We start from the raw sequence: 15,063 nt of genomic DNA, 5'->3' as shown, positions 1-15,063 counted from the left end.
CCGGAGGGTAGTACGAAAAATGGGGGCAAACGCCAAAGAAATATTGTTTTTTAAATATTTTATGTTTAGTAAAATTTTTAAAAATTATTAATTTCTTGGACATTAGCCCTTATTTTCCGTACTACCATCCGGATGGTAGAACCTATATAGGCAACTATTTTATTAATTTTGGAGTATTTAAGTATGAGTATTCATTTCTGAGTATAAGTATTCAGAAGTACAACGTGTTAAAAATAATGACGTCATAAAAGGTTACAATCTGTAGCTTCAAATGACGTCATTTTTAACAGGGTAGTCTGTTTCCTTAGCTGGCATAATGCTATTGCGAAAAAGGTCCTGTTGATTATTATTTTCTAATCGTATTATTAGCTTATAAATTTTATGTTAGTATCATTACAATCCCTAAAATGTTTTATACACAAATCAATGGTCATTAAAATTCAACATTATTTTTTGCTGCAGCAGATCAATAAAAGTATTCAAATGAATCTGAGAAGTTTTATTTAGATTATGCAATTGACGAATCTGGAAAATTGATCGATTTCATAAGAATACGAATTTCTTCTATAAAGCATGCTCAGTATATTGAAAATACCATCCGATAAAATAACCGGTGAATAGAACAGGAAAAAAAGACGATGTTTCCTCTCATCGTCAAGTCTTACCCCATTACAGTTTAATGAATTTATCAACAATATTTGAATATCTACATACTTTGTGTATGTGTGTCTATGTGCGTGCATGTATGTGTGTTCATCAGCGAACCTTTAAATATCGGCGAGTGCCTTATGTGAAAAGCAAAGCGTTTCGCTTTTAGCGATGTTTAGAAAATGTCCGCGCGGATAGCTGTGTGTGTATGTACGTATACCGTCATAATTCTGGAACCACGCGATCGATCGTAATAAAATTAGGCATGCATATATGTTTTGCGATTCTGAATTTTCAAAATTTTTTTTTATTATTCTGACTATTTCATGGCCATTTTGATAGCCATTTTTCGATTTTTGAAAAAATATTTATGCTCTTTTTTAAAGATATGATTTATACAATGTGTATAACAATAGTGTATCGAAAAAAGCATAGAATTGCCTACTTTTTGCCGCAAGATTTTTCAAATTGACCGTTCCGTTCAATTTTTATGATCCAAAGGGTAATTTAGAAAAAAACAAGTAAATTGTCAAATGTTTTGAAAAAATTTATGACAATAAAAAACGATAATATCTATTTGCTGTTAGAATTTTAAACCAATTTGGCGACTAGTTTTTGAGCTACAAATAGAAAACAAAAAAAAAGGGTTTCCGATGTCGTACGATTACGGGAATAAAAAGGCTTTAATCAAGTTTAAATTTTGGAAAAAGATAAATAAAAAAAAAAGATATTAAGATTTAAATTCTTTGTCTCTCACCCTGTATAGCCTGCGTAACTGAACATTACTATATTCGTTAAACCTTCTAACCCGCTAACTAAAGTTCAGAATGTTTTGATTGAATCTCGGACTTGTACCCGGTGAGAGAGAGTAAATGTTTTTGGCTGTGTCTGATTCACTGTAAAAGGGGCTTTTAAGGTATGTGGATCCCCCTAAAAAGGGCTCTCTTTTGCTCCAGATTCTCAACGGGCCTGGGAGCGGGACTCACTCAACTTTTTTCATTTCAGAGGGAGGAGAGCGAAAACTATCTGGCAGCTCAACAAGAGGCTAGGAGAAATCTCCCAACCAGGCGAAGGCGGTAGTGCCGGTTGGGAAACACAACTCATGAACACACATGTTACACCTCAACATTCGCACACTGCCGACCCCAAAGCAGCCCCCGGGCACGTATGTTTACTAGGGTCACTCGAGGAGGGCTGACTGCGTCGATCTGAGGGTATTGTAGGAAAACTAGGTTGTCTAGCGCTCCTAGGCCGTCAGATAGTACAGAGGCCCAGGTCAGCCTAACCAGCATGACCTGGCTGCCCTATGTGCCGACGAAAAATCCCGCCTCACCTAACAGTGCCAGTTAGTGACCGGATAGGGCCATGTTGGGTCGGAGGAAGTGGGCCCTGCTGAGGCCACAGGTGTCGGGGTTGGCTTCTCCACGGTGGGTGGCTTCTGGGGGGGCGTACTAGTTTGGGATGCGGGGGGGGGGGCGGGGTTTGGTCCACACACGCTAACACACCTGTAAAACAAACAAATGTAAATAGAAAAAATATGATACAGGAAATGGTTGCAAAAGTTCTAGCAACAGAGAAGCTCCCCAGCTCAAGCTAAGTCCTTACGGACGAAAATTTAAAACACCCGGCGGCAATCGTTAAGACAGCAAATACCGGTGTAGATTCCCAGGAAAGTCACCGGGCGGCTGCGGGGTTCACCCCAGCGGCAAATACCGGTGCCTCCTCGGGAACAGAAAATAGTAAGGAGAAGAAAAGAAACAGACACACTAATGGGAAGCTAGCCTCGGGGGCGAAGCTAAGGACGAAGCGTCTGTAAGGCGCTCCTGGGGGGTTCAGGTTGGGACCCTTGCGGGCGCGTCCAAAAGACAGCACTCTGACAGCTTCACCCCGAGGGAGCTTAAAAAGAGGTCGGATAGGGACGCTCCAAAGAGCTACAGCCGAGCAGTGGCTACTGACTTAAAGGTCGCCATCGTTCCGGTCAAGTACCCGGAAGAGCGCCTTGACGAGGACCAGGGAAAGAAGGTCATTAAGACCTTGAAGGGGGAGATTAATGACGCCCCAGATGGAAGCTATTTTCCAAGTTTCTTGGACAATTAGTTCCAGAGGGGTGCACAGATCTACCACTGCAAGAACCAAAACGACAAGGAGTGGTTACTTAGTAATGCTACTAAATGGACGTGTGGGGAGGACACCCAACTCAAGGCTATTATCTAAGCTATGACCTCCAGAAGCTGGTCAGAACGACGATCTACGCTACTGGAGTGCATACTCCGGAGGTCGTGGTAAAGCGCTTGCAAAGGCAGAATACCACACTTACACCGGACTCCTGGGTAGTCGCCGAAACTAAAACGGTGACGGTGGGCACCGAGAGTAAAAAGAAGGAGGAGACGGCCATTCGGGTGCTGCTGGGAAGGACTGAGGTCGAGGCACTAAGGGCCCTTGACTTCAGACCTTTCTGTGGAGGCGGCAGGGTGCATGTCGTCACGTTTAAGGAAAAGATGGAGGAAGAGCCGAGACAGACGGGAGTAGAGGTCATAGAGGTCGATCCCGGCCTTAATATGGTAATCACAGAGGTAGATGCGGGTAGCGGTGCTCTCGAACAAGATGGCTGATCGGGGGCAACGCAACAGCGTGAGCAATATGAATGGTGCCGGATCTGTACCAGGCAATTATTGATAAGGGGCTTCAGGTAGAGACGGTGCTAAAGTACTGCTCAAGGGATTTATGTACAACAAGGGTAAGCTACAAGGGCACGGTAGGTGAACTGAAAGTCATTACGATTCCCGCAGCATACTTTTACTTATGAGAAAGCTTGCCCACCAGAGGAAATGATCGCATTAATTAGAGAATGCGGAGTTGAAGGCACCAAGCTAATAATGGGTTGTGAAGCGAACGCATATCACACATGTTGGGGCAGCACAGACTGCAATTCTTGAGGAGAAAGTCTATTGGAGTACTAAGCAGCAACAAACATGGATTTTCTTAATACGGGCAGCAGACCCACGTTTCAAAACGGCGTAAGGAAGGAGGTCATAGACATCTAGCTATAGGGACGTTCGAGCCCTACAAGGCGGTAGGTCCGGACAGCATTTTTCTGGCTCTGCTGCAGCAAGGCATAGATGTATGTTCCAGCCTTAGAGAAATCGTACTGAGCCTGTCTGGCACTAGGATATGTACCGGAAGAATGGGGGCAGGCGAGGGTGGCTTTCCTGCCCAAACCAGGTAAGACATATCACGCGGTGGCAAGGGACTTCAGGCCAATCAGCATGACCTTGTTTTTACTCTAAACCCTGAAAAGGCTGGTTGACAGATATATCAAGGAGTCATCACTAGTAGAAGCGCCGATGCACAACAAGCAGCATGTCTACCAGACAGGAAAGTCAGTGGACACAGCGTTGGTGGACGTGGTAAGCTTCATTCAAAAGGGCATGAAAAACAGGGGTTTGGTATTGGTAGCTTTCCTGGACATTGAGGGGGCTTTTAATTACACGACCGGCGAGGAGATATCAGCAGGCATGGAGGAGCACGCAATACCAGCAACTGTCGCCACGTGGATCAGCGTTATGCTGAGGACCAGGACGATAGTGGCTGCCTGGGGAGCGTACTTTTGCAAAGGAGTTGTGAGGAAGGGATGCCACAAGGAGGGGTGCTGTCACCGACACTATGGTGCCTGGTGGCGGACAGCTTTCATTATAAATGCTGTATAGTTGCTCCTAGCTTCTGGCATCGTTTTTGTCTGGATGTAATATTGTGGAAAATTTGACCACTTATTCCAATAACTTGAGGGCCATTCTCGAAAACAGCATCAAATCTAGCTCCAAAACTTGCGAAAACGAGTGTATTATTAGATTGTCTAATATTATTTAAAAAGTGTTTACTTCCGTCAGTATTTCCAGAAAATAATTCTTTTAAACGTTAAGCATAAGTGATATTGTCAGATAATACAACGTTTCCTCTATTGCTACTATTAAAAACCGCTGCCAATTCATTGGCACGTAGCTTCCTCCTACTAAATTTATAGATCTAATGAATAAAATATTGTTTTAATATACAGTATAATCTGCCTGCTAATATATGAGGCGGCTTTTGATACATAATTTAATATCTAAGTTTTGGATGGTTCATTGTCCAAAAGAGAGATATATATATATATAACTATCACAGAATATATATATATATATATATATATATATATATATATATATATATATATATATATATATATATTCTGCAGGAAAAATTGATGGCAGCGTTCGTATTCTATAATAAAAAAACAGAAAGGTCTGCAAACTTTTGGACAATGAACCATCCAAAACTTATATATTGAATTATGTATCAAAAATCGCCTCATAAATTAGCAGGCAGATTATACACTATATTAAAACAATATTTTATTCATTATGACAAACCTGACAATATATATATATATATATATATATATATATATATATATATATATATATATATATATATATATATATATATATATATATATATAGAGGTATGACATGAATTCATAGGAAGGGAATTTAACGACGTGCAACGACACCCTTATAAGAGGAACCACAATTTTGAGAAAAATCGGTTTCTACATTTTAACTCTTTACTTGAGAACCGCTTGACAAAATCGTTTAAAGCTTTAGCAGCAGATAGCTTTTTTGTGGTAAATCACCAAATAAAACTTTAAAGCATTTGACTACCTTGTTTTAGAGATATAAGGAATCAAAAATTTTGAAAAAAAATTGAAACATTGATATTTTAAGAATCATAGGGGTTTGAAAGCTGCGCAATGAACTTAGCCAAAACACATAAAATATCTACTTTTTTCCAAAATCTCAAGTGCAATAAGGTCTTTTTACGTCCGTAATCGAGACACAAAAAAACTCATTTTTTTCAGTTTCCGATTTATTATTGAAAAAATAAGTAGTCAAATCGCTGTAAATTTTAATGGGATATAGTTTGACACATACCCTATCGACATGATTTTTTTCGTGAGCTTATGATGTTTAGTTTCAGAGATATGAATTTAAAAAAAAAAATCACCTTTTTCATCTTATCTGCCGAACAAAGCGGTCGATCCCAAGGACCAAACAAGGAAAAGTAGGTAATTCTATTCACGTTCAAATCCATTTTAGGTGAATTGTTTGGAACAATGAATTGATTGAAAAAAAGGCAAAAAAGTATTTTTCAAAAATCAAAAATTGGCCATAAAAAATTAATAGTTGAGTAAATAAAAAATAACTGTTTTTTCCGAATTCAAAATACAAATATAGATATGCATGTCACAGTTTATTGATATTGACGGAGTAGTTCCAGAAATATTACGGTATACACACACACACATACCGCGCGGGGATGTTGATACCCCGTATGTGGCGCGTCCCCTGGGTGGCCGATAGGGGAAAGCTCATCGGCGCGTCGACTTCTCCTCAACTGGCTGAAGGGTAGAGCAGAAATAATATATGCTCCGCGGACCAAACAAGCTAAGGGTAGAAACCCCGAAGATAAATCAAACATGGATAGTGAGTTAATAACATTACTACCCCAAGCGGGTCAAGCCACAGTGCCCAGTCCCGCCGTTGATTCCGTTCGGGTAAAAGCCCCGGTGGTCAACGCTGGCCCCATGGATTTTAGGAGGGGGGGGGGGGGGCAAACTCACCTAGAAGCCGCAGAGGTTTATCACCTGACCATTGCTTCATGCAGAGACGTAGGTGATATGAAAATGGAGGTTGATGCAGACAGAGATAAGAGAGCTGCATGCATAACGCAAAGGAATGCGCACTTGGATCACCTTGGCAGCAGAATCGATGAACTGATGCAGTATGTCAGGGGCAGATACAATGTGCACAAGCAAATTAAAGACCTTGACCGAACCATAAGAGCAAGCTATAAGAATCTCTGCATCGCGGAAGATAACTTACTGCAATGCCAGCACCCGAAAACACAGGGGAGGGAAACCCAGACAACCTTAAGTCTCAGCTCTCGGAAGGCGGGTACAACGGAGGAAGTCTCAACTACACTACAGGATAGAAGTGGAGGAAACAAAGGAGCACATAATCAAGCTGAAAAGACAGCGTGACAGGAAGTCGTCACAAGAAAGTCAAAGAAAAAGGAGAAAAAGGCAAGCAAAGAGGATAAAAGTGTCCCTAGCATTGCGAACCAGAACAGCGTAACACTGGGGAATAGCGTAAATAAAGTACGCAGAACAGTTGCAGGCGATCTTCTGATAGAGCTTAAACGCACAAAAGAAGTCAGAACCTCGGACTTCCAAGGAGCAGTTAAAGCGGTACTAGTAGAAGGCACCACAATAAAAGCACTCCAGGAAGAAGAAACTATTGAAGTGAGTGATCTGGACATGCTTACCTTAAAAGAGGAGGTACTAGAAGCACTACAGATAAAAATTGGCGAGAAGAACAGCATAGTAGTCTCTACGAGTACCAGCTCAGATAGCGACTGAGATCACTAAGCTACAGAAGATCAGAATAGGATAGGTCAACTGTAGGATCCGAGTAGCTAACCGCAAAAACGAGCCGCTTAGGTGTTATAAATGTCTAGGTTTTGGCCATATTGGTAGAAAGTGCACAGTAACTAAAGACAAAAGTAAGCTTTGCTTTAAATGTGGAAAAAGTCAGCACAAAGCAAAGGAGTGTAAGAACCAACTTAAATGTGTACTCTGTAAAGATAACACAGGGAAGAAAAGTGACCACGCAACTGGTAGCTATGCATGCCCAGTTTACCAACCTGCAGTAGAAGCCACTGACAGACAAAGAAAATGAAAATAGTGCAGTTGAATATGAACCACTGTGCGACTGCACAGGACCTGAGTCAGTATGTCCGCGAGACAAGAATCGACATACCCATTGTAAAGACCGTACTAGATAGTAGGACGGGCTGCGCAAGTCTTACAAATAATTATTTATTCGCGAGAACTAGCCTCCGGCTCGAGAGCCTGTTCTGTTACTAAAGTTACACGCGGATTGTGGAATTGAGAATGTCCCGCGCTGCTAGTCTGCACGGACGCGTATTTGCGTGCGGACGGTATTCTGTCCTAGACTGCATTTGGCGGACGTGTGAGTATCCGCTGTACTTACGGTCGTTGCAGGCAAGTCGCCAGGACTCAGAAGTACTCTTACCTGCACGTCGTGACTGCGAAGCTGATTTGAATTTATTTGTTCTGATTGAGGTTTAGCTATTATTATCAATTTGGTACACAAGGGTATTATTTATATCGATTGTTATGTTTTTATGGGCCCAGAGCACTTCACAGACGTTCAGTTTACAGAGTTGACGGAATTTCGATATATTTAGCTTAGGATGTTGTCGGTTTACAGTAGTATTTAGTAAGTTTCGTCTTATTTATTTATTAATTGTAAAGTACCTATGATTTATCTTAACAACTTATTATAATCCTGCGCAATTTAGATGGTTCTAATCACCCTTCGTGGCAGATGCTGACTGTATGATCTACACGCATTCACGTGGCAATTTAAAATGAAGATGGTCAACTGCTCTTGCTAATACCGGAGATTCCACAAAACGGTCCTTAGCTTGTACTTCTCTCTGTGGCACTGGACAGAATTCAAAGGGCTCTCCGGTGTATGCTATGCCAAGGGACGAATTTAGCACGCTCCCAAGGTGATGGACGGCTTTAACACGCTCCTAACACTAACACTAGCAAACACCGTCACTTCACCTTAGAATCCGTTTTAGCCGCCAGTGAGTAAGTCACTGCGCAAAAAGCGTGGATAGGCTCCAGGGTTATTAAAGCTTCGGTACCAATTCACAGTTATGAAATTTAGATGAAGAAGATCGCGGTAGTCTAATCAGCATTCGCCACAAAGGATCGACGCGTACGCCTTGCAGTAGTCGTTCACGCGCAAGGAGTGCTGACACATAGGTCAGAGCACTCGCTCCGATTTTCGGCGCTCTACATGTTTTGCAATCCAGTTGCTTTGTCACGATCAGATGTACATTGTTTGTCTGTGTGTGCATAGTTGCAGTCACGCACGTATCATTTGTATATAAATACACGCATATATTCACATGTACTCTTACATACATACTCAGTCATACACACCCACTATTGTGGATCAACATGTACGATGGCGTACTAAGGCTAGAGCTACCCGAAGGAGCAAAAGTTGTAGGGTTTGCAGATGACATTGCAGTAGTAGCAAAGCAAAAGGAAGAGGTGACGAAAATCGCTAACGAGGTAGTAAGTATAATCCACGATTGGCTAAAGCAGACTAGACTTCAGCTTGCTAACTATAAAACGGAAGCTATTCTTATATCCAGTAGAAAGAAAATAGAGACAATAACGCTGTCAGTGTATAAAAGATAAATAATGACTACTATTCTGTTGTTAATGCGTCTGTATTGGAACTGAGGGCTCTTGTTATGGTTCTAAAATGTCTTTTTACGTTATACTAAGACTAAGACTTCTGATAATAAATAAAAGTCATTTCCCGACGATTAAACTTCTCTTAATTTATAATAACATAAGTATAACAGATAACTATCACGGTTTATGCGTGTGGAATGGAACTGTCGGTTAGTGTTCTATTTTAAAATTGTCAACTATTTATTTATTTATTTATTTCTTTATTGTTCAACGGGCGAAACGCCCTTTACAAAAGAAAAATAAAATAAAATGATAATAATACAAAGCGATGAGTTAGACAGATGTAGACTCGGGGGACAAAATAACTTTGAATATTCCGGTCCGTCCAACGTGGCCCGCCATGACACTTTTGCCCGATATGTTAGCTGGGTTGTGGCGCGCGCGCAGCCGGCGCTCTTTTTTAAATTTGAAGACGATGTCGATGCCCTGGGTCCGCTGAACCGAATCGGTTCAGCGGACCCAGGGCGGAAACACATCCCAGTTCCTCCAGAATGAGGATATTACCAGCTCCCTAGGAATCTAACCTAGAAGAGCTTTCGTTGCACTTACTAAAATTGCAGCCGGACGCGCAGCAGCCGCTCTTTTTTGCGTGCTTTTTGACTCGTCGCGCGAGCTCGGGAGAGAGAAAGTGTCTGTCGCGCAGCGCTGGGGTGACAGTGACCCGCGTGCTGGACTCGCTCGCGAAAACGGAGACCTGCTGCTGCTGCTGCGCGGGCGGCACGCTCTCATCATTTTTCACTGCCGTCTGTCGTGTAGTGTTGGGGTGACCCGTGTTCTGGACTCGCTCGCGAAAACGGAGACCTGCTGCTGCTGCGCGGGCGGCACGCTGTCATCATTTTTCACTGCCGTCTGTCGTGTAGTGTTGGGGTGACCCGTGTTCTGGAGTCGGTCGCGCAAACGGAGACCTGCTGCTGCTGCTGCCGCTGCTCCGACAGAAGGTGCTCTCCAGTCCAGCTACTCCTCGACTGACATGCTGTGTGGGCATGAAGGTGGAATTCGCGAGTCATACTTTGAAGTTAAGTTAAGCATAACTCGCAGTATACGTGTGTATATATATATATACACAAACAACATGCTGCATACCGGCAGACGCGAGCTACGAAGCGAGTGGAGGAGGGGAGAGGAGGGAGATTGGAGCGCTTCAATCTCCATGCCGTATCCGTACGCATACGCTCCAGCGCGCGCTGTAGCGGCGGTGCTTCTGCGGAAGCTGTGGGAAGACCAGTGGCGCAATTATTTTGAATTGGAAAAACAAATGCAAGCTACTTACCAACTCCTGCTCAGCAACAGTGCATCGCTTGTCATTTCCATCGCAATCTTCGCAGCGTCGACACCTCCCAGTGGAAGGAAACGGATCACCCCGAGTTTTATAGGCATGGCAGCATCTACTAAAATGTTTGGTAAGTAAAATTAAATCCTATTTCAACCGTTTCCGGCCTCATTGAACGTCAGCAAGAGATTTGTATTGCATTCTAATTCAATGCGAAAATTCTTGGCACTTCTTCATCACTATAACTTTTGTTTTGCTCCTTTTCTTTTCCAACTTTCAATTTATAATCTTTTTTACGTGATTAGTTTTGCTCCACTTTCAATTGGTAACCTTCGTCACCATAACTTGCTAAGTTTTATTCCTTTTCCAATTTTCAATTTGTAATCTACTTAATTAATCATACTGAATCGCACGTTTACCTCTTATATTACAGACTACAAAATTGAAATGGTGGACTTGGGGAACCAGGACGAGCAGGACATATACGAGCTGCGACAAGTGATACCAATTTACATGGCCAGAGAAGTGAATCGTCTCCACGAGAGTGGCATTTCGTTGCAAGTCTCGTCTGAGAGGTTGAAGTGGATGCAATTTTTGGCAGAATCACAGCAGAACTGAACACCCGGCCATGTATTCCACTTAAAAGTAAGTCTCTTTGTTTAAATCTCACATCTTGAGAGTTGAAAGCCGTTCAATATTGTATTATGGTTATAATCATTCAGCGTAACAAAAAATTTATTGGGAAATGTGCAAATTACAATAAAAATTAACCAAACTAAAATTTTTAAATAGAAACAACGCCAAATAAACCTTAAGAAAACATAATAAAACATTACTGATAATTATAAACTCATTTTTTTGTTGTGCAGGCTTGCAGGTAAAAAGGATGTGGAACTTCATGAGGTCTCAATACATCAAAATAGCCAAATTTTTAAAAAGAGGTCTCGTCAAGATCCAGCAGCTTGATCCAATTGACTGGGCTCTCTACAAATCTACGAGAGCTTGCCATGCTGATATAGTAATTCCAGCTATTTTTCAATTTGTTTCATTCAGTGATAGTGCGCACAATTCATTAACTATAAGTAAATCTAAAAATTGATTAAATCAATGTAAAACTGACTAGACTCGGTGATTAATTTTGTAAAATAATACTATTATTGTAGAACGCTATAAAAATTGTAAAATTTACTAGATTGTAACTTGTAAAAATAACTATATTGCAAAATGTAATATGAACGATTAATTTTAAAAAATGATTCTATTGTAAAATGAGATTATAAGCGCTGATCAAATATTAATGTAAAATGAAATGCAAAGATGCATTTTGTAAAAGTATTTATGTTGCATAAAATGAGATTATAATAAAAGTTAATAAAATTTAAATGAATAGAAATTATAAAATTATAAAATAACGTTTTATATAAAGTCTTCGAATAAATAGATAGAAAATAAAAAAAAAATAGATAACTTGATTAATTTTGAATAAATTTGTTAAAATTGTAAATTTTTAAAACTGTTTTCAAATTATACGAATCGAATGCATCCGGTTAGGGACTAGCTTGATTTTCATTTGTCAAAGTGTCAAGCAGTTTTTGGTGTGATTGCTCTTTTAATTAAAAGTTTAACTATGCCGTTTCGCGAATTTAAATCAAATGCGCGCGTTGTGGAGTCGGGGAGAAAGCTTTTACGAAATGAATATTTTGATTGCACGGAGAGGACATTGAGACATTTTACATCGTCAGCATACATTAAAACTTGCGCAGATTCGATCTTCGGTACAAGGTCATTGATATAAATGCAGAATAAGAGTGTTCCCAAGTGGGAGCCCTGAGGAACACCCGACGTTACACGCTCAGGAGATGAGACCACCCCATTGTTATCAACAGTTGCATCAGGATCATTAGACAGTGAACTGAGGACAGTCTCCCAGTTCACCTCCGAAAGGCGGACCCCGATTGCCTCATAGTCGGCAGCGTAGAATTTACGTTTACAAAATCTAAATACACGGGACGCATCGGGTACACTGCACACATTACACATAAATACACCAGGAACGTGATGTTCATTGCAGGGCAGAATATCTTCATTGATGTCCAGCGGAGAGACAAGGTCCCTCGAAGCGAAGAGAAGGCCCAACGAATAATCCTTCGATGGATGGGTCCGGAAATGCTGAGATATGTCCATTGATGCACAGAAGCTCCGGATATGGTCCGCAGAGGCTTTCAGCACAGAGCTAATGTAGCCTGTTGATGAGTACGACAGAGGGTCCGAACTCCAGGAGATGTGATGAAGATTGAAATCACCAAGCAGGATTAAACGATGGTCAGGATGTTTATTGCAGGCATCCTCGAGGATCCTCAGATGACTGGAGTATACCTGAACAGAGGAATCAGGGCGTAAGTAGGATGCAGCGATGAGGAGCCTGCAGTGCGACAGTGAGATCCTGGCTATAATCTGCTGAATCGTACCATCCGAAGAGACCAATTTAGACTGCAGGAACCTCTTCACTCCAATCAGGACACCTCCACCCCTCTGAACTCCAAGCGATGAGAGATCACGGTCACATCTAAAAATATTGTAGTGCTTTCAGTGATCGCAACAATGTCAGGCAAAAGAGACAGCTGATAAAGTTTTACCTTAAATAAATGGAGCTTCCCATACATTCAGTGAGCATTCTGATAGTAAAGCGACAGTTTGTTGACTGGCTTCACAGAGTTTACTAGTTTTTTGGAGATTTCTGGGTGCGATCATAATGCTGTTGGCTGGAGACCTTCCTAACCTCAACCAGTGACGGCGTGCCCTTGATGTAGATAACTTTCTTCAGGTTGTCAGAGTGAGAGATATTGTGCGAAGCAGCCTGGGCTTTGAGCTTCCTATAAAGCTCCCTTTGCTGCACAGTGTGATCAGCAGTGACAGCCACAAAGTCAGGCAGCAGTTTGCGGTTCTTCAAAATGCGAGAGCCATCCTCACTTGATGCAAGACGAGAGAAGAGTATGTTCAGACCAAGATGGCGGACCTCCGGAACACCTAACCAAAGACGACCGCATACAGGCGCTCGACACACCTGCACTATGACTGCACACCTTCGACCGGGTAGCACACCAGCTGATGGAGGAGATGCGGATGTCCCCGCGACTCCAGGAAGGCTCGTCAAAGCCCCGTTCGAGACACAAAACGGAGCAATAGCGAGAGCTAGGGCGGCGGCCACACGGCCCACGGAGGCGAATCCGGAATTGATGGATATCGGTGCGATCGACGCGACTCCACTTGCTGTTTATATATGCAGCTGAGGCACAGAGAGCACAGATCGCGAATATGCACTTATTTTTGGTCGGAAACGTCAAAATCACTTGGTAAACGGTATAAAAAGCGGAGCTCCAAAATAGCACGTCCGACCACTCGTGCGCCCCCTCAACTATGGAAAGTACTTCGAATAAGTAAAAGAGTTATTTAATAACGTTAAAAATAATATTGGTGTTCAGTTGAAAAACAAATAATATTTTTGTATAAGATGTTGATTATTACGTTGCAAATTAAGCGGTATATTCTGAATAAGTACGATGATTTAGATAACAATAGAGTATATGAATTTGTTACTGATATTACTTTCATTAAAAATTACTAAAATAAGTCTCGAACATAAATTGTTTTCTTTCATAAGTAAAGTAGACCGCACAAACATTCGATGATATTCATCGACATGCAACCTTACAGTATTTATCGATAATAAGTATAAACGCTATAAAATGACTACTTTTCTTTTGTTAATGTGTCTGTTTCAAAACTAAGGGTGTTAGTTATGGTTTTAAAATGTCTTTTTACACTAAAACTAAAACTTTTACACTAAAACTACGTTACACTAAAACTAAGTAAAGTAAGGTAAAAAGTAAAGTAAAAAAGTCCTTGAAAAATTATTGTGCGTATTAGTCTTCTGGTGCTAAGTAAAATTGCTCTCTCGATGTTTAAACTTCTATTAATTAATAATAACAAAAGTATAACAAATAACTATGTCGGTTAGTGTTCTATTTTAAAATTGTCAACTATGTAAAGTACTTTGAATAAGTTAAACAGTCCTTTAATAACGTTAAAAATAATATTGATGTTCCTCCTGTAATATACCTCACTATGCAGAAATGTGCCAAATTGTGCTATAGTGTGCCAAAGTATGATAAAGCGTGCCATGCTGTGCCATACTCAGCCATACTGTGCCATACCGTGCCATACTGTGCTATACTGTGCCAAAAAAAAAATGTTTGTTTGCGAAAAACCCATGTGTTAAAGTGTGCCAAAGTGTGCCAAGGTACGCCAAAATTTAGCAAATTTCCGAATTTGATCTATTTGGCACAGTACGGCACAGTATGGCAGAGTATCGCACACTTAGGCACACCTTGGCAAACTTTGGCACGCCCTATTATTTCCACCAGGGTCATTGCGATTTCACTTAATAGTCATGTATGATAATGACTTTAGTGTCACTGAAGAGTCACGTAAGAATCACTTGAGTATAATGCCGAATTCTCAAGTGATTTTCAAGTGAGTATTTTTAGTAGAGGCAAGGAATCTGCGATCACATAAGTTTGTAAAGTTTTTCGCTGGAGATACAAACATTATTTTTTGATGCTGTGGACGTATAATTGTTATTTAAGAATTGACAGAAAGCGCAAAACAGTATCTAAAAAAATTAACTTTTTATAAAGTAAGAGGTTAGGCCAGTTTCATGTATTCTGCAAAATTATTATGGATG

The 15,063-nt window shown here is 41.0% G+C and overlaps 2 protein-coding genes across 2 annotated transcripts in view; both read right to left on the bottom strand.

Annotated features, from left to right (window-relative positions):
• LOC103316526 (epidermal growth factor receptor substrate 15-like 1) overlaps window positions 1-15,063 on the bottom strand; it is a 480,491-nt gene that overhangs the window by 278,467 nt on the left and 186,961 nt on the right. The window lies entirely within an intron of this gene.
• LOC116416744 lies at window positions 10,321-13,830 on the bottom strand. The gene is made up of 2 exons (XM_031926046.2): window positions 12,956-13,830; window positions 10,321-12,885 (listed from the first exon to the last, which is right to left on the bottom strand). Exons 1-2 carry the CDS (start codon window positions 12,991-12,993, stop codon window positions 11,901-11,903), a joined length of 1,023 nt encoding a protein of 340 aa, XP_031781906.1. The 5' UTR covers window positions 12,994-13,830; the 3' UTR covers window positions 10,321-11,900.

Source organism: Nasonia vitripennis, assembly GCF_009193385.2.
Source record: "Nasonia vitripennis strain AsymCx chromosome 3 unlocalized genomic scaffold, Nvit_psr_1.1 chr3_random0007, whole genome shotgun sequence".
NCBI classification, from domain to species: domain Eukaryota; kingdom Metazoa; phylum Arthropoda; class Insecta; order Hymenoptera; family Pteromalidae; genus Nasonia; species Nasonia vitripennis.
This window is presented reverse-complemented; position numbering and strand designations above follow the sequence as displayed.